At 40.1% G+C, this 27,334-nt stretch overlaps 1 protein-coding gene across 4 annotated transcripts in view; it reads left to right on the forward strand.

Moving 5' to 3' along the window:
- The window catches only part of plppr5b (phospholipid phosphatase related 5b), a 99,199-nt gene that overhangs the window by 48,787 nt on the left and 23,078 nt on the right, over positions 1 to 27,334 (forward strand). For all 4 annotated transcript variants that reach the window (XM_020508618.2, XM_020508620.2, XM_020508619.2 and 1 more), the window contains 2 exons: positions 5,832 to 5,964; positions 22,183 to 22,433. In XM_020508618.2, the coding sequence (XP_020364207.1) occupies positions 5,832 to 5,964; positions 22,183 to 22,433 (384 nt within the window). The remainder of the gene's footprint in view (positions 1 to 5,831; positions 5,965 to 22,182; positions 22,434 to 27,334) is intronic.

The following is a 27,334-nucleotide window of genomic DNA, read 5'->3' on the forward strand; positions in this document are numbered from 1 at the left end:
TAGAGACTGCCAAAGGCCCGGACAACAGTTCCTCTGATTTGACACACTGAACTCTATCAGAGAAGTAGTTGGTGAACCAGGCGAGGCAATCATTTGAGAAACCAAACCAATCGAGTCTGCCGATGAGGACCAGCTCTGAAACCAGATTGCATATCGTAGAAGGTGCGGTGGGATTCGAAATGGTCAGTAATCTGTTTGTTGACTTGGCTTTCGAAGACCTTTGAAAGGCAGGGTAGGATAGATATAGGTCTGTAGCAGTTTGGGTCAAGAGTGTCCCCCCTTTGAAGAGGGGGATGACCGCAGCTCCTTTCCAATCATTGGGAATCTCAGACGACACGAATGAGAGGTTGAACAGGCTAGTAATAGGGGTTGCAACAATTTCGGGAAAATAATTTTTAGAAAGAAAGGGTCCAGATTGTCTAGCTCGGCTGATTTGTAGGGGTCCAGATTTTGCAGCTCTTTCAGAACATCAGCTGACTGGATTTGGCAGAAGGAGAAATGGGGAAGGCTTGGGAGAGTTGCTGTGGGGGGTACAGTGCTGTTGACCGGAGTTAGGGGTAGCCAGATGGAAGCATGGCTAGCCGTAGAGAAATTCTTATTGAAATTCTCAATTATAGTGGATTTATCGGTGGTGACAGAGTTTCCTATCATCAGTGTAGTGGGCAGCTGGGAGGTGTTCTTATTCTCCATGGACTTTACGGTATACCAGAACTTTTTTTAGTTTGTGTTGCAGGAAGCAAATTTCTGCTTGATAAAGCTATCCTTGGCTTTTCTAACTGCCTGTGTAAATTGTTATTGCATATCACAGGGGGCTGTTCGATGCTAATGCAGAACCAAGGGCTATATCTGTTCCTGGTTCTAAATTTCTTGAATGGGGCATGCTTATTTAAGATGGTGAGGAAGGCATTTAAAAAAAAATAACCAGGCATCCTCTACTGACGGGATGAGGTCAATATCCTTCCAGGATACCCAGGCCAGGTAGAGTAGAAAGGCCTGCTCGCTGAAGTGTTTCAGGGAGCGTTTGACAGTGATGAGTGGAGGTCGCTTGACCGCTGACCCATTACGGATGCAGGCAATGAGGCAGTGATCGCTGAGATCTTGGTTGAAAACAGCAGAGGTGTATTTAGAGGGCAAGTTGGTTAGGATGATATCTATGAGGGTGCCCGTGTTTACGGCTTTGGGGTGGTACCTGGTAGGTTAATTGATCATTTGTGTGAGATTGAGGGCATCAAGCTTAAATTGTAGGATGGCTGGGGTGTTAAGCATGTTCCAGTTTAGGTCACCTAGCAGCACGAGCTCTGAAGATAGATGGGGGGCAATCAGTTCACATATGGTGTCCAGAGCACAGCTGGGGGCAGAGGGTGGTCTATAGCAGGCGGCAACGGTGAGAGACTTGTTTTTAGAGAGGTGGATTTTTCAAAGTAGAAGTTAAAATTGTTTGGATACAGACCTGGATAGTAGGACAGAACTCTGCAGGCTCTCTCTACAGTAGATTGCAACACCGCCCCCTTTGGCCGTTCTATCTTGTCAAAAAAAAATTGTCGTTAGGGATGGAGATTTCAGAGTTTTTGGTGGTCTTCCTAAGCCAGGGTTCAGACACGGCTAGGACATCCGGATTGACAGAGTGTGCTAAAGCAGTGAATAAAACAAACTTAGGGAGGAGGCTTCTAATGTTAACATGCATGAAACCAAGGCTATTACGGTTACAGAAGTCATCAAAAGAGAGCGCCTGGGGTATAGGAGTGGAGCTAGGGACTGCAGGGCCTGGATTCACCTCTACATCACCAGAGGAACAGAGAGTAAAAGGAGGTTTCTGGGGGCGATAAAATAGCTTCAAGGTATAATGTACAGACAAAGGTATGGTAGGATGTGAATACAGTGGAGGCAAACCTAGGCATTGAGTGATGATGAGAGAGATATTGTCTCTAGAAACATCATTGAAACCAGGTGATGTCATCGCATGTGTGGGTGGTGGAACTGAAAGGTTGGATAAGGTATAATGAGCAGGGCTAGAGGCTCTACAGTGAAATAAGCCAATAAACACTAACCAGAACAGCAATGGACAAGGCATATTGACATTAAGGAGAGGCATGCTTAGCCGAGTGATCATAAGGGTCCAGTGAGTAGTGAGGTTGGTTGGGGTCATGGCGATTCAGAAAGATAGCCGGGCCATGGGTAGCAAGCTAGCAGAAGACGGAGGAGGTCTGTTTTTAGCCACCTTGTGCGTTTCCATCGGTAGATCTGTGGGGTTCCGTGTGGTAGAGGGGACCAATCCAATTGGCAAAATAGATATAGTTATAGTGACCCAAGAAAATTGTCCGATAGACCTATTCAGATAGCAGCCGATAAGACAGCTAACGATTAGCGGGCCACAGATGGGCGTTCTGGTAACGTCGCAACGGAAGGGCCAGTTGGATAACTCCCACGGGCAGATAAGGTCGCAAGTCCAGTCGTGATAGGCCCCTTGGGACTCCGCGTCGGCAGTAAAACGGGTCCGGATAGGTGATTGTAGCCCAGGAGTGGCTGATGGAACTCTTCAGCTGGCTAGCTCCGGAATAATTAATGTTTGCCCCCGGGACCGACGTAAGCCAATATTCACTCAGATAGCAGCTAGCTAGCTGCAAGATCCAGGTGTAAATGTCCAGAGCTTGCAGTAGAAATCCGGGGATATGGAGAGAAATAGGTCCGGTATGCTCTGATCTGAGTCACGTTGTACAAAACTGGTGATAGCTTTTTGAGCTAAAGGATAGCTGATGACCACCAACCGTGGTTAGCTGATTACTAACATTAGCCAGTAAACTGGCTAGCTTCTGGCTAGCTTCTGGCTAGCTTCTATTGTGGATTTCAGATTTGAGGCGAGTAATACTTTTTTATTTTTTATTGGTGAGGCGGGTTGAAGGAGAGTGTTTTGAAGTTGAGATTTAAAAAAATATATATATAAAAGATATGCGAAGAAAATATGTAAATATATATATATATATACACGGGACATGACAAGACGAGGACAAAGGACGTCTGACAGCTATTCCATCTTGGGAAAGAAATATAGTTGACTTTATTTAATAAAAATGTTTGTAATTTCATTATCTCTTTGTCTCCCTCTTTGTTACGAGCTGGTTCGTAACAGTAAGGTTAAAATAGTTTGTTAGTTAATTGTTGATTGACAAACAATGTAATTTGCTAGGTTATCAATATCAGATGTACTGTTGAAAATTGTGCTTTTATTAGCCAAAGAAACCTGCAAGACACAAATATAATCTGGCTATACCTGCTGATTCTTAGACAAAATTGTGAGTGAGCCCACAACCTTGGCTGAGAAGCAACCCCACACATGAATGGTCTCAGGATGCTTTACTGTTGGCATGACACAGGACTGATGGTAGCGCTCACCTTGTCTTCTCCTTACAAGCTTTTTTACGGATGCCCCAAACAATCGGAAAGGGGATTCATCAGAGAAAATGACTTTACCCCAGTCCTCAGCAGTCCAATCCCTGTACCTTTTGAAGAATATCAGTCTGTCCCTTGTGTTTTTCCTGGAGAGAAGTGGCTTCTTTGCTGCCATTCTTGACACCAGGCCACCAGGCCAGATGCACTCACACCTGCCTGCTGCCATTCCTGAGCAAGCTCTGTACTGGTGGTGTCCCGACCCCGCAGCTGAATCAAATTTAGGAGACGTTCCTGGCGCTTGCTGGACTTTCTTGGGTGCCCTGAAGCTTTTTTCACAACAATTGAACCGCTCTCGCTGAAGTGCTTGATGATCCGATAAATGGTTGATTTAGGTGCAATCTTACTGACAGCAATATCCTTGCCCATGAAGCCCATTTTGTGCAAAGCAATGATGATGGCACGTGTTTCCTTGCAGGTAACCATGGTTAACAGAGGAAGAACAATGATTCCAAGCACCACCCTCCTTTTGAAGCTTCCAGTCTGTTATTCGGACTCAATCATCATGACAGAGTGATCTCCAGCCTTGTCCTCGTCAACACTCACACCTGTGTTAACAGGAGAATCACTGACATGATGTCAGCTGGTCTTTTTGTGGCAGGGCTGAAATGCAGTGGACATGCATTTTTGGGGATTCAGTTAATTTGCATGGCAAAGAGGAACTTTGCAATTAATTGCAATTCATCTGATCACTCTTCATAACATTCTGGAGTATATGCAAATTGCGGCAGACTTGGTGAAAATTAACATTTGTGTCATTCTCAAAACTTTTGGCCACGACTGTACTCTAAATTTTGAGATGGGGGTGAAATCCAAAGTTGTGCTAGATATTCATTAGCAATGTCACTGACAAATATTGGTAGAGTACTAGCTCAAACAGTTTTAATCTGCAAAAATGTGAAATGTATTAGTGGGTGATTTCAGATCAAAAGTGGGTGGACAAAAGGCAAACATTGCCCCCCCCCCTCCCCCCAATCAGATAATGGGGTGGTAGATGCCCATTTTCTCTTATGGCTCAGCTCAGGTGCCTAATTATACCATAGACATACATCATACATCAGATCCAGCTCAGAGAGGCCAAGCTCATGAGCTCCATCAGTAGTAGATTTGAATTTAGAATGAAAAATGTATGTGTTTATACAACAAATGTTAATGCCTCAAATAGTATCGTATCGCATTGAACCAAATCGCATCGATTTGCTCTCTAATCAAATGGAATTGCCCCAAATCGTTTCAAACTAAAATGTATCTTTCCTGTATCCTATTGGAGCTCATGCACCTAGATACGTATCAAACCATCTTGAAAGGGAAAGATGCATATCCCTACCATCTACAGTATTTAATGAGTTTAGATCTCTATATCTCTCTCTCTCTCCCTCATCTTCGCTCTCTCTCTCTCTCTCTCTCTCTCTCTCTCTCTCCCTCCTCTTCGCTCTCTCTCTCTTCCTCTTCTCTCTTTCTTTCTTCCTCTTCTCTCTCTCTCTGGCTTCCTCTTCTCTCCCTCTCTCTGGCTTCCTCTTCTCTCCCTCTCTCTCTCTCTCTCTGCTCTCCCCCTCCTCACCGTCTGTCACCAATGGCAACTGCAAATGTGATTATAATTATACAGTTTTACTCCTCTGTAAATGTTAACAGCTCAAGGATATCACTTTTTTAGCATAACCTCTCATCCCAACCCATGGATTGAAGAACCAGGCATCGACAGGAATTATCTTTATGCCTTTAAGCTATACTGTAAATTCCACCAATGAAACATACATGCTATCATTTGTTTTTGTTTTTAACAGTGTTGGAATCATATTATTACACCCACTCTAGATCATCAGTGTTGAATTAGGGGTATTTTGTATAACTGACAACACCCACTGGGTTGTAATTCTGTTGATAATCAAGTGTACTGTGTCAAGCTCTGGCTTTAAATAGGAATTCACCTTCTGCTCACCTTTTAACCCCAATGACCACACACACAAACACACTCACATGCACTCACGCACACACGAACACACAGACACACCAAGACACGTGCATGCAATCACGCCCAAGCACATACACAGACGTACACAAACAAGTGTGTTCTCATCTCCCAGTAACTAGAAGTGCCTTAAGTAGAGCCCTCCTCTCCTTCAATACGTTTTCTGTTAATACCACTGGTGCCTTGCAGATGTCAGCCATTGAGAAGTGTACATAGTCTCTCAGAGAGATTATGATGCTGTTTTGTTGTGTTTGTGTGTTTGTATGTGCGTCTGTGCGTGTGTGCGTGTGTGTGTTGGGAGTTACAGTATGGATGGATTTACCGACTAAACCATATTTGATTCATGATTCAACACTTAGAAGAATATACTCATTTGTTTATCATCCGTTTGTCTTATCTGTTCCCCTTTCTTTTCTAGATCATGATCTCAGAGACCGTCCTGTTCTTGATACAATACTCGTCCAAAGAGCTGGACAGTCAGGAGAAGACCATGCTGACAGGAGACTGCTGCTACCTCAACCCTCTGGTGCGCAGGACCTTTCGCTTTCTGGGTACGTCATACAGAGTAAATATTATCGAAACATTAGCCAACTTTGTGGTTCAGTTGGCAATTGTGCAATGACAAGGTTGTACTTCGGATAAAAGCCTCTGCTTATTGACACATATTGCATATATGAAATTCTCTCTGTCTTGTCCTTGAAAACTAGCTCCTTATGTCCAGTGTCTCCTCGTACAGAAACGCACACTGTCACGTGCCCTGAGGGGAAAGAATGGGATCCTTTGGAAAGGAATGGTACAGTACTGTATGTAGTCTCCTCGCCTATGCTCTCACGCAAACGTTCCTATTTTAGATAAGACTACAGAAACCAAGAGGATTATCACCCTGATCTCCAAGGGAATACTCCTCCCTCTCTCATTCTTTCCTGTTAAATCTTCAATTTACACCGCAATTCCTCTCACTGTAACAATTCCTTAATGTTATGAGCTTTCAGTCGCAGCTAAACCTCCCTTTACTCACTATACACAATATGTATGAATTAATGTTGCTCTAAATTACATCTACAGTTGAAGTCTGAAGTTTACATACTCTTAGGTTGGTGTCATTAAATCTTGTTTTTCAACCACTCCACACATGTCTTATTAACAAACTATAGTTTTGACAAATCAGTTAGGACATCTACTTTGTGCATGACACAAGTAATTTTTCCAACAATTGTTTACAGACAGATTATTTAACTTATCATTCACTGTATCACAATCCCAGTAGCTCAGAAGTTTACATACACTAAGCCGACTGTGCCTTTAAACAGCTTGGAAAATTCCAGAAAATTATGTCATGGCTTTAGAAGCTTCTGACAGGCTAATTGACATCATTTGAGTTAATTGGAGGTGTACCTGTGGCTGTATTTCAAGGCCTACCATCAAACTCAGTGCCTCTTTGTTTGACATCATGGGAAAGTCAAAATCAATCAGCCAAGACCTCAGAAAAAGAATTGTAGACCTCCACAAGTCTGATTCATCCTTGGGAGCAATTTCCAAATGCCTGAAGGTACCATGTTCATCTGTACAAGCAAGTATAAACACCATGGGACCACGCAGCCATCAAACCGCTCAGGAAGGAGACGAGTTCTGTCTCCTAGAGATGAACGTACTTTGGTGTGAAAAGTGCAAATCAATCCCAGAACAACAGCAAAGGACCTTGTGAAGATGTTGGAGGAAACAGGTACAAAGTATATATATCCAGAGTAAAACGAGTCCTATACCGACCTAATCTGAAAGGCCGCTCAGCAAGGAAGAAGCCACTGCTCCAAAACCGCCATAAAAAAGCCAGACTACGGTTTGCAACTGCACATGGGGACAAAGATCGTACATTTTGAAGAAATGTTCTCTGGTCTGATGAAACAAAAACAGAACTGTTTGGCCATAATGACCATCGTTATGTTTGGAGGAAAAAGGGGGAGGCTTGCAAGCCAAAGAAAACCATCCCAACCGTGAAGCACGGGGGTGGAAGCATCATGTTGTGGAGGTGCTTTGCTGCAGGAGGGACTGGTGCACTTCACAAAATAGATGGCATCACATGGAAGGAAAATTATGTGGATATATTGAAGCAACATCTCAAGACATCAGTCTTGAGTTAAACAATTTAAAGGAAAAGCTACCAAATACTAATTGAGTGTAGGTAAACTTCTGACCCACTGGGAATGTGATGAAAGAAATATAAGCTGAAATAAATAAATCTCTCTACTACATTCTTAAAATAAAGTGGTGATCCTAATTGACCTAAAACAGGGTATTTACTAGGATTAAATGTCAGGAATTGTGAAAAACTGAGTTTGAATGTATTTGGCTAAGGTGTATGTAAACTTCCGATGTCAACTGTAAATATCATATAGGATGTTAAATGGATAACTCAGTCTAACCGGCCAACTTTGCTTTTGTTAGACTGTCCGACAATAGCCCTTTAGTGTTATGTTGGTGTAACAATTAGTTCTGCAGATTATGTCTGCCCCAGTAGCCAGCAGTAGCTACCACAGCCACCTGCTGTAGAGGTATGGATGACTGAGGTACCTAGAGCAAGGGATTCGTGTCAGATGTTTTAAAGACATTATCATTTTGGATCAGATAGGGATACGACTTTCATCTAAGCCTCCCTGGCAGACTGCAGTGGAAAGGTGATAATGTCAACACAGGTCAAAGACACCTGTCTGCAGAGCATGATGGTGCACTTCTCCAGCCCAGTGCATGTTTTACAAAGAGATTACATGTACTTACAAATGTAAGATAGAGGTACTGTATCACAGAAATATAACATTGTTTTATCTCATGTACTATAGCTATCGTGCTGTGGAAGATTACTTTCTGATTGACTGCTCTTAGATTCTGTCTCTTTTCTCATCTCTACCCTGTCCATGATTTGTTTAGTCAGTTCATATTATAGAGATATGAGAAACACAGGTGTGTGTGTGGGTGCGTGTGTGTATGTGTGTGTGCGAGTCATCTCACTAGTCATCTCACGACCTGCCGTCTTCCATCCCATCTCTCTGTTTTATTTAGAGTTCCAATGATAATGACTCACTTTGCAATGCTCTGTGGGAAAATCCATTTTGAACATGCCCGAAGGTCATGACAACAAGCTCGTTCTTAACTCTTAATCTTACTTTTTCACCTGATTTGAAGTCTTTGCATTTCTCCACCCTCTCATGAACCTTGATTGTGAAAGGATAAGCTATTTAGAGTGCACCCTTCTATTGTAAGCTAGATGGAGGGTTGTTAGGAGTATAAATGCCCAGCGAGATGAAAGGCAGCCTGGAGAGACACTGCTGTTGTTGTCTCACCAGGTTTTGAAGGCTCAAAGCGGAGCGTTGATGTGCACTTGTTAGCGAACTCCTTAAGACATACTGTTACACAAAGGAAGACTTTGTAGTGCATATAATAACTTCACAAATAAGCCACTTCTGTTTGGAGAAATACAACGTATTATTTCTCACTGCATGACTATTGGTCTTTGTGCGAGGTGTTGATGTTCAAGCAGTTGGCACACAGTTCAGACACTCATCTGTACCACACAAGACATGCAGGAAATGATCTCTTCACAGGCCCCAGGACCAGAACACAGGCTGGGAGTCGCACAGTTTTAAATAGAGCCATGAATATATGGAACTCTTTGCCACCCCAGGTAACCCAAGCTAAAAACCTGATTCAAAAAACACCTAACAACACAAAGGGACTGTGAAGAGACAGCCATTTTGATATATTTTGTCATTTACACTCTATTATGTGTTGTATCATGTAGGTGGGTGGCCTTGCACGAGCCTTGGCTTGTGCGAGCAGGAACATGTGATACATTTTCACAACTCTTAGTACAGAACTCCAAACTGGTCACACTTTCCTTCAAAACCTGTCATTGTGCATTCATTTGGATGTTACATATGTTTATTGTGAAATGTAATGAGAACATTGGTTTAATCACCAAACAAAATAATGATATATTTTCAAATTAGTCATTTTAACTACCAGTTAATCCAATAGCAAACAATGCAAGAAGAAGCTAATTATGTTTGGGGAGAAAAAGATGGAGGACTGAACACAGCAGTGTAGATCACCTCAAGATAAAAACGAAATATTCAATATCGGTAAGTTAGACTAAATATTAGCACTTCACAAACTGATGGGTTATAACCTTCAATCTGGATAACAAAACAAATCATAAGGATAGAGAAGTGTATAGACAAATATTACGAAAACAAGCAACACCCAAACAGGACGGAGACTTAAAAAAAAAAAAAATATCCCGGAAAGAAAACGCAACTCTTCGACAGACACAGACGTTTTAATCTTTTCACCACCGGGAATGGTAAGGGTGGAAACCGATCTGTTAAAATCGATAAATGACAAACTGGGCATACTTGAATTAGTCAGTAAGGATATAAAGGAGTTGAAGGCAAGCCTCGAGATGAGTGATGAAAAAGCTGCGACATTGGAGAAAGATACAAACAAGCTACAGTAAAAGGGACAGTCAATAAGATTGAAACCGATGTTAATGAACTTAAAAAGGAGAACTTCTTTCTGAGAGAAGCCTTACTTGACATAAAGACTAGATCCATGAGAGAAAAATTGGTACTTACTGGTATCCAAGAGAAATAAGGAGAACTTTCTGAGGGTGTAGTTAGGGAGTTCCTCCTTACAGCGCTTTCAGATCCCACGCAAAGCTGTCGACAAAATCAAACTCGAACGGGTAAAGGTTAGAGAGGGCAGAGATATGAATGCCCAATCGTTGGCAAATTTGCTTTCTTTAAAGATAAAATAATGGTTAAAAACATGGGTAAAAGACTTGCACGAAAATAGGCTTGAATGATCAGTTCCCGAAGGAAATTGCAGAACTACGCAAAGTTCTGTATCCAATATTCAAGGAAAATAGATTGAAAGGGAAATGTGTAGCTCTCGTAGTCGATAAACTGTATATTGATAACCAAATGTTCCCGAGACACAAAGACTACCCATGGCTATTCTAAATATTACAACGTTCCCATAGAGGAGTCAAATAATGGAACACCCAATACTCTCCATGGTAGGGATTGTAATAAGAAATATATACAGAAAAGCAATAAAATAAAACAATTGTTAAGGAAATAAACTACAACTGCACTATTACCATTCCAGATAGGTAACGTTGGAAAATAATTTGTTTTAGACTTTCCATTTATAGTATTTTATAAATTGATAAGACAGCATTAGAAGAAAAGATAATTAACTAAATAATACATCTTCAAATATAAGGAACTGGGACACAAAAGTACTCAATCAACATGGAAGAGATAAAACACAGAGGACATAGAAGGCAGAGTATGTGGGTATGTGCGCGTTTATTGTGATGGAAGACGGGGTGTGTTTTTTGTGTTTGGAAAAGTGTGGAGTTAAGTGAGTGAAAAATGATAGGAGTTGCAAATCCCAGAGCCCATGTGTGTTTGTGAGCAGGGGTTATGAGAGAGAGCTTTCAGTTTTGTGCAGATATGGAATATACATTTTAAAATAAAATGTTAATATCTATTTATTTACTGTCCTATCATGATGGAATGGTCCCCAACCCTATACAGTACCCTGGACACCCACCTGAGAGAACCCAACACTAAGGAGAAGTCCTTATCTGTCTTATGGGCCTACTGTAAGTAGCCTATACGCAGCCAAATGAGAAAGATGAATGTGGTCAGAGACCAACTAAAGCAGCACTGCCCCATCAATATTCTGAGCCTGCCTGGCAGGGTTGGTCCTGTGAAGCCAAAGCCCCCTGATGGGAGAGATACAAGGAAATTCTCAAAACTGCCAATGAGAACCTTGATGACCTTGTATCTAGCCGGTGGGGATTCTGGTGGGGTGCCCCCACCTAGGCAGTGCTGGCAACACTAGCTGCAGTAACCCATGGGGAGGGGGTCACACTCTGACATTCTGAGAGGGGGCATGTTATTGTGGCCCTCGTGGCACAAAATCATCAAAGGTCTGACTGCTCAGAGATGCTTGGGAATATGGTCACAATGGGGGACCACGTGTGTTTCAGGGGACCTGACAATTTTAATAAAATCTCCCAATTTTTGCTCAATTTTGCATGCCTTCTCATACAGCTGCAACTGTATATGCATTCGTAAATCAAGGCCTTTCTTGATTTGGGCTCTGGGATACTGTTGAGCATCTGAGTTTATGGCTGTTTGTGGGGGAAAGGGATTGAAACTACCTACACTATTACAAATATTTGTTGTTATTTATGGAAGATAAGCAGTTTGTATATGGGTCCTGGTCTCTCGAGGGCCATGGGATCCAGGGGGTCGGGGGTGGTCTGCCGGTCACTGGGATGACAGCCCAACGAGGGATGGGGAGGGGTTTTAGCAGGTAGAATAATGGGGAAAATTGGAGGTTTACATAGTAGCAATGCAAATATCATGTTATAGCTACAGTGGGGCAAAAAAGTATTTAGTCAGCCACCAATTGTGCAAGTTTTCCCACTTAAAAAGATGAGAGAGGCCTGTAATTTTCCTCATAGGTACACTTCAACTATGACAGACAAAATAAGAAAAAAAATCACATTGTAGGATTTTTTATGAATTTATTGGCAAATTATGGTGGAAAATAAGACCTGCTCTCACAGACCTGTAACTTCTTCTTTAAGAGGCTCCTCTGTCCTGTTTGAACTTGTTATCAGTATAAAAGACACCTGTCCACAACCTCAAACAGTCACACTCCAAACTCCACTATGGCCAAGACCAAAGAGCTGACAAAGGACACCAGAAACAAAATTGTAGACCTGCACCAGGCTGGGAAGACTGAATCTGCAATAAGTAAGCAGCTTGGTTTGAAGAAATCAACTGTGGGAGCAATTATTAGGAAATGGAAGACATACAAGACCACTCCCTCGATCTGGGGCTCCACGCAAGATCTCACCCCGTGGGGTCAAAATGATCACAAGAACGGTGAGCAAAAATCCCAGAACCACACGGGGGGACCTAGTGAATGACCTGCAGAGAGCTGGGACCAAAGTAACAAAGCCTACCATCAGTAACACACTATGCCGCCAGGGACTCAAATCCTGCAGTGCCCAGAAGTGTCCCCCTGCTTAAGCCAGTACATGTCCAGGCCCGTCTGAAGTTTGCTAGAGAGCATTTGGATGCTCCAGAAGAAGATTGAGAGAATGTGATATGGTCAGATGAAACCAAAATATAACTTTTTGGTAAAAACTCAACTCGTCGTGTTTGGAGGACAAAGAATGCTGAGTTGCATCCAAAGAACACCATACCTACTGTGAAGCATGGTTGTGGAAACATCGTGCTTTGGGGCTGTTTTTCTGCAAAGGGACCAGGATGACTGATCCGTGTAAAGGAAAGAATGAATGGGGCCATGTATCGTGAGATTTTGAGTGAAAACCTCCTTCCATCAGCAAGGGCATTGAAAATGAAACGTGGCTGGGTCTTTCAGCATGACAATGATCCCAAACACACACAGCCCGGGCAACGAAGGAGTGACTTCGTAAGAAGCATTTCAAGGTCCTGGAGTCTCCAGATCTCAACCCCATAGAAAATCTTTGTAGGGAGTTGAAAGTCTGTGTTGCCCAGCAACAGCCCCAAAACATCACTGCTCTAGAGGAGATCTGCATGGAGGAATGGGCAAAAATACCAGCAACAGTGTGTGAAAACCTTGTGAAAACGTTTGACCTCTGTCATTGCCAAGAAAGGGTATATCACAAAGTATTGAGATAAACTTTTGTTATTGACCAAATACTTATTTTCCACCATAATTTGCAAATAAATTCATTAACAATCCTACAATGTGATTTTCTGGATTTTTTTCTCATTTTGTCTGTCATAGTTGAAGTGTACCTATGATGAAAATTACAGGCCTCTCTCATCTTTTTAAGTGGGAGAACTTGCACAATTGGTGGCTAACTAAATACTTTTTTGTCCCACTGTACATGGTGGAGGCTCAATCAAGCTTGATTACTTTCTTATGTCATTCTCTCTGGCACCAAAAGTTTTAAAAAAGAAGAAGAGTGTTGGTAGGGTACAGAATGTGGTCGGACCATCACATAATTGGCATACATATTTCTCTTACAGAATTTCCACATGGGCAAGGATATTGGAAATGTAATCTAAGCCTACTGGATGATAAGTTCTTTTTAACTAGGACAGAAGAAATTATAACTGACTTTTTCCGACATGACATAGGTATAGCAGATCCCATTATTGTATGGCACACTCTTAAATGTGCCTTTAGAGGCCATGCAATCAGTACTCATCTATAAACCAAAAGCAATTTAGGACAAAAGATTCCATATTAACAAAGGAAATGCAAGGACTAACAGTACAGATAGATAGCAATAAAAACTGTACCACAGAGGCTCAGAGTAAGTTAGAGGAAAAACAAAAAGAAATGGAGGAACTTATTCAAGAAAGATCCAGTGTAATATATTATTTAAAAAATAAAGCGAACTGGATGGAATATGGGGACAAATGCACCACATTATTTTTTAATCTTCAACATAGAAATGCTACCAAAAATAATTTACTGAAACTTGTTACAAATGATGAAGTCACACAGGATTCACCAAACGATATGTTGAAAGAGGAAGTAAAGTACTTTAAGCATATGTTTTTGTTTCTGTCTCCTCTATCTCCACTAACCATAGCTGATTGTATGCATTTTTTCATACAATCATAATATAAAATTAACATCGGTACAGAAAGACTCATGTGAAGGTCAAATTACACAGGAGGAAATTCTTGATGCAATTAAAGCCTTTAAGTCAGGGAAAAATCCAGGGCTGGATTGCATACCAGTGGAGGTATACCAAACTTTTTTTTGATATACTTAGAGGACTGCTATTAGCATGTTTTAACCACTCCTATATAAATGGTATATTATCGGACACTCAACAAGAAGATCTGATTTCATTATTACTGAAACAGGATCCAAGTGGTAAATATAAAGATCCAATCCATAAAAAAATTGGAGGCTTCTTACACTTCAGTGTTGTGATGCAAAAAGTCTAGCTAAATACTTAGCGCATAGAATTAAAAAGTTATTGTTGGATATTATTCATCCTAATCAGGCAGGTTTTTTACATGGACATAATGTACATTAGACATAATATAAGACAAGTGTAAACAATAAAACACTGAAAGTTCTGGGAAACCAGGCCTGGTATTCAAATCTGACTTTGAAAAGGCCTTTGATAAAGTACGACGGGTTTATACATATAAATGCCTGGAATATTTCAATTTTGGGGAATCTCTTATAAAACTGGTTAAAGTTATGTATAATAACCCTAGGTGTAACATAATAAATAATGGCTACATATCAGAAAGTTTTAAACTGTCAAGAGGAGTAAAACAAGGTTGTCCACTATCAGCATATATATTTATTATTGCCATCAAAATGTTAGCTGTTAAAATCAGATCCAATAATAACATTAAGGGATTAGAAATCCATGGCTTAAAAACAAAGGGGTCATTGTGCGCTGATGATTGATGTTTTCTTTTAAAACCACAATTAGAATCCCTCCACAGCCTCGTAGAGGATCTAGATACTTTTTCTAACCTCTCTGCATTAAAACCAAATTATGATAAGTGTACTATATTACGTATTGGATTCTCTAAAAATACAAATTTTACATTACTGTGTAGTTTACCAATAAAATTATCTGACGGGGATGTGGACATATTCGGTATACATGTCCCAAAAGAAAGAAATGATTTCACTCCAATACATTTTAATAGAAAGTTAGCAAAAATTGATAAGATTTTGCTACCATGGAAAGAAAAATACCTCTCTATTTGTAGAAAAAACACTGATGAACTCTTTAGTTATATCACAGTTGACCTATTTGCATATAGTTTTGCCTATACCTAGCGACCTTAAATTACATGAGCAAAAATATGATATTTTATTTTATTTAAGCATTAGACCTCTCATTAAAGGCGTCAGTCATACAAATGTTATACTTAAATCCGAACTGGTTGTCTAGCAAATTAGTGAGAATGTCATGTTCAAGAATGGCCCTTTTCAGATTACAATCACTCACTTTCGGTTATTTGAAAATTAAATAATCTCCAAAATATCTTTATTTTTAAAGAAGCCATAGAAAGTTGGTTGCAATTTCAGTTTAATCCACCAGAAAAGACATAATAAATAATATAACAAATATTGTGGTTAAACTCAAACATAATAAAAAATAAATAAAGTTTAATCTTTGTAAATTATATCATAAATAGGACTGGTGAAGTTATGTCACACTTGCACCTAATTCAAATATGAAAATGTCTGCTCTACCCAAAATTGCAACCAACTAATTGCAGCATTACCGCAAAAATGAGAGGCAAGTGGAAGGGGGGAAAAGTAAGGAACTTGTCTGTCTTAAAGACCTAAATTGCATTAAAGGAAATTGTGCTACATAAAAATATATACCAGTTTCATTTAAGGACCAAACAATTGACAGCAATTGCAAAATAGTTGAGAATAGATTTTCGATGTACCAATTCCATGGCACATGGTTTATGAATTGACACACAAAATGATGCCAGATTCAAAACTTAGAATTTTTCAATTTAAATTGTTATACTAAATTCTTGCAACCAATTTTTTTTGGTACTGTCCATATGTAGCTTGTTTTTGGTCACAGGTCCAGGAATGGCTGAAGAAATATAACATTTACCTGGAGCTAACGCTACAGATAGGAATACTGGGTGATTTGAAAAGTCATAGTCAATCGATCAATAATATAATAATACTTTTATCGAAAAATGTTTTCTTTAATTTACAATCTGTATAAACTATGAGAATAGAAAGGTTCAGAACTTTTGTTAAGCAACACAGCATGGTTGAAAAATATATGGCAAATAGAAATCTATTATGGATGGTGTTAAGAGATAAACAGGAGGGGTTGAATGGAGCTGAAGGGTAGGACTAATAACAACAAGATAACAAATGTAAAATATACTGTGTCTTTAAAATGTATATAGGTTCACAACTTTTGTGAAATAGCACAGTTAAAAATATATGGAAAATATAAATCAAACTGGATGGATCAGAAATAGAGGAAGGCCAGGTCTGAAAACAAACAAAATATAACTATTGTAAAATAGGTTGTGTCTGTAAAATGTATATAGTATGTATAAGCTGGAAGTAGAAGCCTAAGTGTTATTGTTTATTAGTTTACTCCAATTAGGGGTGGGGTGGTAGGGTGTGCGGGAAATAATACAGGAAAATATATTATTAAACATGTATTTATATATACAGTGGGGCAAAATAGTATTTAGTCAGCCACCAATTGTGCAAGTTCTCCCACTTAAAAAGATGAGAGAGGCCTGTAATTTTCATCATAGGTACACTTCAACTATGACAGACAAAATTAGAAAAAAAAATCCAGAAAATCACATTGTAGGATTTTTAACTTGAGGCTGTAATCGCTGCCAAAGGTGCTTCAACAAAGTACTGAGAAAAATGGTCTGAATACTTATGTAAATCTTATATTAAGGTTTTTATATACTTGGGATAGTACAAAAGTAGCATATGCATCAAATAGTAACAGTAATACAGTATAAAGTGCTGTACCTGAACATACTCGGCCTGCAGTTGTTTCACCTGGTCGCTGTTTCTCTCAAAAGGCACCAGGTGTCTCTTCATAAGGCGGGTGATTGTTGGTAGGCTGATGGAAGCCACATTGGCAAAGATGTCATCGTTCTCCTCAATAGCCTGCTTTGTTTTGGACAGCCATATGTCATTCCTGGCCCTCACCATTGCACCACTGCTCACTCCTGCTGGTCGGTCAGCACATGCCACGGCCATCACCATGTGGTCTTCTGTCAATTCTGAGGGTAGAACAGAGTATTCTGTCAATATTATCATGATCGAATTGACAGTTGATCTTTTCAGATTGGGGTGATCTGGCAGCCTCTGCCATGGTAAGGCCTCTGTTTACCACATGGTCAACGATGATGGCCTGGACTTCATTAGACACAACAGTTCCCTGCCATCTGCCCCCCTCTCTCTGATGTCCACCTGTTTGACGGGACCCAAGCCCACCTCTTTGACCTCTTTGACAGGGACCATGCCCACCTCTTTGACGGGGCCCATGCCCACCTCTTTGACCTCTTTGACAGGGCCCATGCCCACCTCTTTGACGGGGACCATGCCCACCTCTGTGACATGTCCACGAGTTCCTTGATTTCTTCCTCTCCCTTGCTGTCTATCTGCTCCATGTTGAAAGAAATGGCAGGTGTTCACACACCCCTTTTATTTACATGGTGACCAATTGTGGTTACCACAAAGTGAAATCAGTTAGCAAAAATGAGTTTTCATTATGTATGGGTATCGTGTATCATACATTTAATTTAGATGTTTATACTTTACAAACACACCTTTTATTTCTTTAGTTCTCAAAATCATCTGTATATAGTAGACAAACCAGTGTAAAATCTATAGGTTTACCAAACGGTTAAGTGATTAACCATTAAGTGCAATTGGATTAAGTGATGGTCAAATGTATTTAATGAGAAGAGAATCAGTGAAAGGCAACTACTTTATATGAAAGTTATTTCTAGATGAAATGCTGATTAGGTTTAGTGCAAAAGTGTGATTTTGTGTGTTGTACCTAGTCTATTGAAAATGTGCAACAAAAAAAAGAAAAACTGCCTTTTTGATGATCTGTTTTGAGTTTTGTACTAAGAGTTGTGACATTTTACCACATACTTGTGGAAATAGTACCAAAGTGATTAAAAAAACGGTATATTATGTGTTTTATTTGTTGTTTTGTTTCCTATTTGGACCCCAGGAAGAGTAGCCGCTGCCTTGTGGATCCCAATAAATATTACTATACTACTAACGGTCTCCAGGGGTAGGCAATAGTGGTCTTTAGAGCCTGTGCAGGTTTATATCACAGCCAAGCTCTATATAATCATCTTTAAACAGTCAGTCTCTGAATAATTCCTAACAAGTCCTCAACTGGCAGCTTCATTAAATAGTACCCGCAAAACACCAGTCTTAACATCAACAGTGAAGAGGCGACTGGTCTTCTAGGCAGAGTTCCTCTGTCCAGTATCTTTGTTATTTTGCCCATCTTAATCTTTTATTTTTATTGGCCAGTCTGAGATATGGCTTTTTCTTTGCAACTCATTCTAGAAGGCCAGCATCCTGGAGTCGCCTCTTCACTGTTGACGTTGAGACTGGTATTTTGCTTGTACTATTTAATGAAGCTGTCAGTTGAGTTCTTGTGAGGTATCTGTTTCTCAAACTAGACACCCTAAAAAAAAATTACAAAAAATATTTGTTTGTTATTTTACTAGGCAACTCAGTTAAGAACAAATTCTTATTTTCAAATACGGCTTTGGAACAGGGGGTTAACTGCCTTGTTCAGGGGCTGAACAACAGAGTTTTACCTTGTCGGCTTAGGGATTCATTCTTGCAACCTTGCGGTTACTAGTCCAACGCTCTAACCACTAGGCTACCTGCCTGTACTTGTCCTCTTGCTCAGTTATGCACCGGGGCCTCCCACTCTTTCTATTCTGGTTAGAGCCAGTTTGTGCTGTTCTGTGAAGAGAGTAGTACACAGCGTTCTTCAGTTTCTTGGCAATTTCTCGCATGGAATAGCCTTAATTTCTCAGAACAAGAATAGACTTACGAGTTTCAGAAGAAAGTCCTTTGTTTCGGGCCATTTTGAGCGTGTAATAGAACCCACACATGCTGATGCTCCAGATACTCAACTCGTCTAAAGTTGGCCAGTTTTATTGCTTCTTTAATCAGGACAACAGTTTTCAGCTGTGCTAACATAATTGCAAAAGTGTTTTCTAATGATCAATTAGCCTTTTAAAATGATAAACTTGGATTATCTAACACAACATGCCGTTGGAACACAGCAGTGATGGTTGCTGATAATGGGCCTCTGTACGCCTATATAGTTATACCATAAAAAATCTGCTGTTTCCAGCTACAATAGTCATTTACAACATTAACAATGTCTACACTGTATTTCTGATCAATTTGATGTTATTTGAATGGACAAAAAATGTGCTTTTCTTTCAAAAACAAGGACATTTCTAAGTGATCCCAAACTTTTGAACAATAGTGTACGTGTGTGGGTGTGAATGTGCGTGCGTGCGTGAGTGTGTGTGTGCGTGCTTATGCCGTGTGAGACAGTCAGTGAGCCATTGCACCTGCATCTTTGATCTAATTCCAGAGCCTGTCCTATTGCTGCAGTCTGATGCAGTGAAACCTCAGTCAGCATGAAAGTTTTCAAGGCTACACAGCCTTTACCCACCCAGCCTTCCTATTCACCTCCCACCGACCACACACACACTGATGACAAGAAATGGGATCAATGACACTGAAAAGATAAAGCCTTTGACAATTTTGCTTTTTTATTGAACTGTGCAAATTGAATTTCATTTATCTGCTTAATAAGAGTACGATTTCCGCCCCGTCTACAGTGCCAGCTAAGGAATTAGTTTCGCTAGCTACGTATTTCTGTCATTAAACCAAACGCCAAACGTAGCCATTTCCATTTCCATTTTCTTATTTTTTGCTGCTAAGTGGGACAATGTCAGGCTAATGTCTTCTAAAATCCTCTGCCAAATGCTCATCTAGTGAGTCACTGTTGAAACACTACATCTGATTGAAGTATAAATGTGTCTGTCAGCATCTTCTGTCACCCCCTCCTCTCATCTCAGCTCCCTCATTCCCTTTAAGAAAGAGTAAAGAAGAAGGGACTGAGGTGACTGGAATATGACAGAGAAAAAACAGAATGACACTCTCAACAATAACGAAGACCTGCCTCTCTGCTCTTACAGCTAAGTGGGTTTCAAAACTGAAAGACACATTAAGATGCAGAAACACAGAGTCTTGACAGTGATTGCAAAAGCTCCCCATTGTTGCTGCAGCAAATAGTGCGTCCTCCTGCTGGCTTTGTCTCTGACTGTGTGTCTAGCGAGGGCTTGTTTGTGGAGATTTTAAGTGAAAGACAGAGCTATAAGGCTCTCCTCTCATGGGCAGTGGAGTCTCCACATGTCTTTTGGCTCTGTGACACATTTCCGTTTGTGTGTGTGTGTGTGTGTGTGTGTGTGTGTGTGTGTGTGTGTGTGTGTGTGTGTGTGTGTGTTGGTAGGTTCAGCTGGGAGATGTGCTTTGAGGATATCGTTTTATTAAGGGATCTGATGTTACTCCTGTGTGTTTGAGCATCACACTGCTTTATGCGTCCTCACACAATTCTAGGAACAAAGCTCTGTCGTGAGGAGAATGTCGGTTTGCTTATGTTTGGCACACAGGGTTGTTGCTAGCGTGCTAGGAATTTGCATCTGTGAGAAGAGACTAAAATATAAGAAAGGTCACTTTCATTACAGCATGTTATTTAACCATCTGTGTCTCCTTTTATTTAAATATCTCTCTCCACAGGTAAAACAGTGTTTCATTACTGATTGAGTGTGGGGAAAGCTATTTCTCACTCATCCTCACGTGTTACCCCCCCCCTCTGTTTGAAGATACATCTGTCTCTGTGTCTCTGTGCCTCTCTCTCGTTGTCTCTTTCTCTCAGATGAGTACACTCTGAGGGCACATTACCCATTGTTATCGCTCGCTCGCTCGCTCGCTCGCTCTCTCTCTCTCTCTCTCTCTCTCTCTCTATATATATATAATATATATATATGTATATATATATATATATATATTTATATACACCACCGTTCAAAAGTTTGGGGTCACTTAGAAATGTCCTTGCACATTTTTTGTCCATTAAAATAACATAACATGTATCTGAAATACAGACAATGTGTAGACATTGTTAATGTTATAAATTACTTTTGTAGCTGGAAACAGCAGATTTTTTATGGAATATCTACATAGGCCTACAGATGCCCATTATCAGCAACCATCACTCCTGTGTTCCAATGGCATGTTGTGTTAGCTAATCCAAGTTTATCATTTTAAAAGGTTAATTGATCATTAGAAAATCCTTTTTAAATTATGGTAGCACAGCTGAAAACTGTTGTCCTGATTAAAGAAGAAATAAAACTGGCCTTTAAACGAGTTGAGTATCTGGAGCATCAGCATTTGTGGGTTCGATTAAAGGCTCAAAATGGCCAGAAACAAAGGACTTTTTCTGAAACTCGTCAGTCTATTCTTGTTCTAAGAAATGAAGGCTATTCCATGCGAGAAATTGCCAAGAAACTGAAGATCTCGTACAACGCTGTGTACTACTCCCTTCACAGAACAGCGCAAACTGGCCCTAACCAGAATAGAAAGAGGAGTGGGAGGCCCCGGTGCACAACTGAGCAAGAGGACAAGTACATTAGAGTGTCTAGTTTGAGAAACAGCCACCTCACAAGTCCTCAACTGGCAGCTTCATTAAATAGTACCCGCAAATCAACAGTGAAGAGGCGTCTCCATTAAAACTCAGGGGGAAAAAATTGCTTTTCTTTCAAAAACAAGGACATTTCTAAGTGACCCCAAACTTTTGAACGGTAGTGTATATCTTTCTGCCTTTCAGTGTGCCTTCAATAATGTGTGATGAGTGTCCTTTTAGACCTCCTTTCCTATACAGACTTCATCAATCTATCCACACAGTATGATAACTGATAACCAGAATCTAGGCCCCCTCTCTCTAGGAGTGTACACGTTAAGCATCTAACAGGTGTCTCTCTCTCTCCAGGATTGTACATTTTCAGCTTCTAACAGGTATCTCTCTCTCTCTCCAGGAGTGTACATGTTCAGCCCCTAACAGGTATATCTCGCTCTCTCTCCAGGAGTGTACACGTTCGGGCTGTTCACTGTGGACATCTTTGTAAACGCGGGCCAGGTGGTGACGGGCAATCTGTCCCCCCACTTCCTGACGGTGTGTAAGCCCAACTTCACGGCCCTGGGCTGCCAGCACGCCCTCCGCTACATCAGCCACCAAGAGGCCTGCACCGGGAACCAGGAGGATATCCTGCGTGCACGTAAAACCTTCCCCTCCAAAGAGGCTGCTCTCAGCGTCTACGCAGCTCTCTATCTTGCGGTGAGTAGGAACCTATGTACCAAAGATACATGTTGAGAGAGTGAGTGAGTCCCTGTTACAACTCCTCACTAACTCCATGTAATAACTATGGAATACATATTAGGATTATATAGTAGTAATATGAATACAAAGTAGGCTTTCAGAACTGTATAGACATCGCTGGGACATCTAGGTGTGAAAGGGTAATTCCAAGATTCTGTGAGGGACAGGCTTTTGAACATCTTAATGATTGAAGTGGATTTAGTGAGTAGGACCAATAGATGCCGGTCTTGGGTGGGCTGGTGTTCTTTGATGGCTATGAGTCAGACTAGATGCGAAGAACACTGCAAAAAATATCCTGGTAGTCTCTAAACCTGTATAATCTGGTCATCAATTCTTGCCAGATTGGTATAGGCTGTCATGTCTCAAAATGTTGTTTTTCGTTTTGGACTCTGGTTTCGAGTCGCAGCCTTTCATTGGTCGAAGAGTGTCTGCTGGTAAGATGCAATTGTTTGACGATTTCACATTTGATATTTCACTTTTTTCAATCAAATTTGTTCCATCACCCACACAGTACGTAGAACAACTTTCTCTATATTGTTTTGGTCTGAAGCGTTGCTTTTTATCTGGCTGGTAGATTTGCATAAAAATGGACATCTCCAAGTCTCTGAACAGTTCTGTCTTTTTTTCTGGCTGCTGATATGCGTATAGATGGATTTCTCCTAGTCTCTGAGTTCTGCTGGAGGAGTATGTACAGTCACCTCCAAAATAATTGCCACCCTTGATAAAGATGAGCAAAAAAGACTATATAAAATAAATAATACTAATACCGAGCTATATTATATGCTCAGGGTTGGGTAGTAATGGATTACATTTAACAGGGATCATGTTTTTTATGTTATTTTTTAATAATTTTTTAATTTCACCTTTATTTAACCAGGTAGGCTAGTTGAGAACAAATTCTCATTTACAACTGCGATCTGGACAAGATAAAGCAAAGCAGTGCGACACACACAACAACACATAGTTACACATGGAATAAACAGGCGTACAGTCAATAACACAATAGAAAAAACTTGTCTATATACAGTGTGTTCAAATGGAGTGAGGAGGTAGGCAATAAATAGGCCATAGTAGCGAAGTAATTACAATTTAGCAGATTAACACGGAGTGGTAAATGAGCAGATGGTGATGTGCAAGTAGAGATACTGGTGTGCAAAAGAGCAGAAAGGTAAATAAAAACAATATGGGGAAGAGGGTGGTAGATTGGGTGGGCTGTTTACAGATGGACTATGTACAGCTGCAGCGATTGGTTAGCTACTCAGATAGCTGATGTTTAAAGTTAGTCAGGGAAATATAAGTCTCCAGCTTCAGCGATTTCAGCAGCAGAGAACTGGAAGGAAAGGCGGCCAAAGTGGGTGTTGGCTTTGGGGAAGACCAGTGAGATATACCTGCTGGAGCGCGTGCTACGGGTGGGTGTTGTTATCGTGACGAGTGAGCTGAGATAAGGTGGAGCTTTACCTAGCAAAGACTTATAGTTGACCTGGAGCCAGAGGGTCTGGCGACAAATATGTAGCGAGGGCCAGCCGGCTAGAGCATACAGGTCGCAGTGGTGGGTGGTATAAGGCACTGTGATAGACTGCATCCAGTTTGCTGAGTAGAGTATTGGAAGCTATATTGTGTTGATGACATCGCAGAAGCCGAGGATTGGTAGGATGGTCAGTTTTACTAGGGTAAGTTTGGCGGCGTAGAGTGAGGGAGGCTTTGTTGCGAAATAGAAAGCCGATTCTCGATTTCATTTTGGATTGGTGTGATTGTAACGATCTTCTTCATCTGAGGAACAGGACAGATCGGACCAAAACGCAGCGTGGTAAGTGTCCATGTAATTAAATATAACTGAACACGAAATACAAACTAACAAAGTGAAACAACGAAAATCGAAACAGTCCTGAAAGGTGACACAACACAAAACAGGAAACAACTACCCAGAAACACCAGGTGGGAACAGGCTACCTAAGTATGGTTCTCAATCAGAGACAACGAAAGACAGCTGCCTCTGATTGGGAACCATACCAGGCCAAACACATAGAAAAACAACATAGAATGCCCACCCCAACTCACGCACCGACCAAACCAAATTAGAGACATAGAAAGGAACTAAGGTCAGGGCGTGACAGTGATCCGATTACAAAAATTAAGTAACTGTAATCAGCCTGGATTACATTTTCTCAAAATTAGGATTACAGTGACATTCTTAAAAACAGCTGATTACATTTTGGATGACTTTATCAACTAAAAACAGGACAATTTGACATTGTTTACACCAGTGATATGTTTTTTAGCATGGGCTGCATCTCAATCCACCACATCTACTGATAATGCCCTTCCGCATCTGTGGTGAACGGTGGCAGAGCTAGAGTGGTGCTTGTCAGACCACGAGACATCCCAAAAATCGGTCTCCTCCTGTACTGGCCACGCACAACTCTAACATCATCATCAACTTTGCTGATGACATGATGGTGGTAGGCCTGATCACCGACAACTGACAACGAGACAGCCTATATGGAGGAGTTCAGTGACCTGGCAGTTATCTTTAACTCTGCATTGCTGAAAAAGGACCCTTAAGTAAGCATTTCACTGTTAGTCTATACCTGTTGTTTACAAAGCGTGTGACAAATACAATTTGATTGTATTTATTTTCCTCATGTATTGTAAAAAGATCTTGGAAGCTATAGAAATGCATGTATTAATGTCTATATTTGTTTTTGAAACATTTATTCTATTACACACACATGAATACATATATACAATTATATTACGAGAGCTAAACATAAAAAGTAAAAAAGAAAAAATACATAAAAACATTTTCTCCATATATTGTTTTTAAAGAGTACATACTGTATGTTATTGTCCACGCTACAATAACAAAATACTTAAATAGATGTAATTTTGTTCTTGAAAAATTTTGTTGAAATACTGTAGAATTATATTCATTCCCATAGAGGACTGCTGCTATTGGAGAGTGCCAAAATGGCCGACCGGTGGCTTCAAAGCCTCTCAATGGCCAATACATATCATCAGGAATGGTCTAAGGTCCTTCCCAATGTGTTCTCCAATCTCATAAAACGTTATAGAAAAAGGCTGAGTGCCGTTATCCTCGCAAGGGAGGGTCCACAAAGCATTGTAATTTTGACACCTATCTTTTTGAGATTTTTATTTATTACTTGTTAAACAAAATCTATTATTCTGAGCAATTGTATAAAGTATAAAATAATATTATTTCTCTATTTTTTTGAGCTTACAATATAGGTAGTTATTTGTATTATTATTATTATTTTTATTTTAAAAAAATCTTTATCAAGAGTGCCAATCATTTTGGAGGTGACTGTATACTCACCTGACTAGCCTGTGGTAGTAGTAACATCATCACCCTTGACTACCTGCATTTGGAATGCAGATGTGCAGGAAGGCAGACACAGCATGCTGCAGAGAATTAGATTCTGTTCATCAGCTCCAATAAGCCCACACATAGAAGCCAGAAAGCAGAAAGCACTCGTCCACACACACACACGTGCACACACACACTCACTAACATGCACAAACACACTGGAACAGTGTTGACTGTTTCTTGGATTTCTTTAAAAAAAATTGCTACGAATATCAGATTTGGACACAATGTTTGGCTGGTTGATCAAATTCTGCTTAAAATAATATTCTTCACTGAATGCTAGCAGACAAAGCCTGTTTCTTTATTTAAAGATGATCCTGCTGATTCCCCCTACTCACTCTGGAAAGTGCTGCTAGTTGAATGATTTGAGGGTGAATTACAGTAATAAGCACAGGAATGCCCTGGTAAAAAGTAGTGTACTATATTGGGAATAAGGTGCCTTTTCAGAAACAGCTTCAGTCTGCAAATCTATAACCTGTAGGGAACACAAGATATGGTCTATACATGGGATATAAGTTCCTCACTTATAGGTGGCAAAAATTGGGGTATGGGATAGGGGAATGGACAAGGTATAAGCACATTAAATACTGTAGTATTTACTATAGCTAAAAACGTGTCATGTTTCTGCAGACTGTAGTGTTTTTGTGGACATTACTCTAGTATTTATTTCAGAGTTTTTGCAGATAATACTGTAGTATTTACTATAGTATTCTACAGTATACTACAACATTCTGTAGTAACAACTACACATGTGTAGTTCCGTGTGTAGTATTCTTCAGTATATTAAAGTTTACTACAGAATACTGTAGTATTGTAGTATTATATAGTAAACTGTAGTATTTCATGTGGGATGGTTAATATATGTATATATAACATGACAGAAGATCATAACAAACATATTGATATATTTAAAAAAAAATCTTGGCTATGAATTATTTGGCTATGAGAACGACTGGAGTAGGACATTAAAGGGAAAAGTGATCCTAGATCAGCACTCATACACTGAGACAACATGTAAATATGAGTCCTGTTCAGAGGACCACAGTCTGATGGCAGTGTCTTTCATAAGGAATCCTAACTTCACTGCAGACTACAGCTACAGGGGAATACACTTCCCAGATCAAACTCTGTCAGATTTTCTTATCTGTGATGGGTTAGATCATCTTAAGGCATACAGTACCTTCAGAACATTACAAAATGGGATTAAAATAGATTAGATTTTCATTTATTTGACAAAAAAATGAAACTGAAATCCATTACACAAAATACTGTGTAATGTCAAAGTGGAATAAAAAGTCAAACATATATTTTTTTTAAACAAAATAAAACACACATATATCGTTAGCTTTTTTTATTCTTAAAGATGTGTGAAGTTGGTTGTTGATCATAGCTAGACAGCCATTTTTTAGTCTTGCCATAGATTTTCAAGACGATTTATGTCAAAACTGTAACTAGGCCACTGAGGAACATTCAA

Source organism: Oncorhynchus kisutch, linkage group LG18 (genome assembly GCF_002021735.2).
Source record: "Oncorhynchus kisutch isolate 150728-3 linkage group LG18, Okis_V2, whole genome shotgun sequence".
NCBI lineage: Eukaryota > Metazoa > Chordata > Actinopteri > Salmoniformes > Salmonidae > Oncorhynchus > Oncorhynchus kisutch.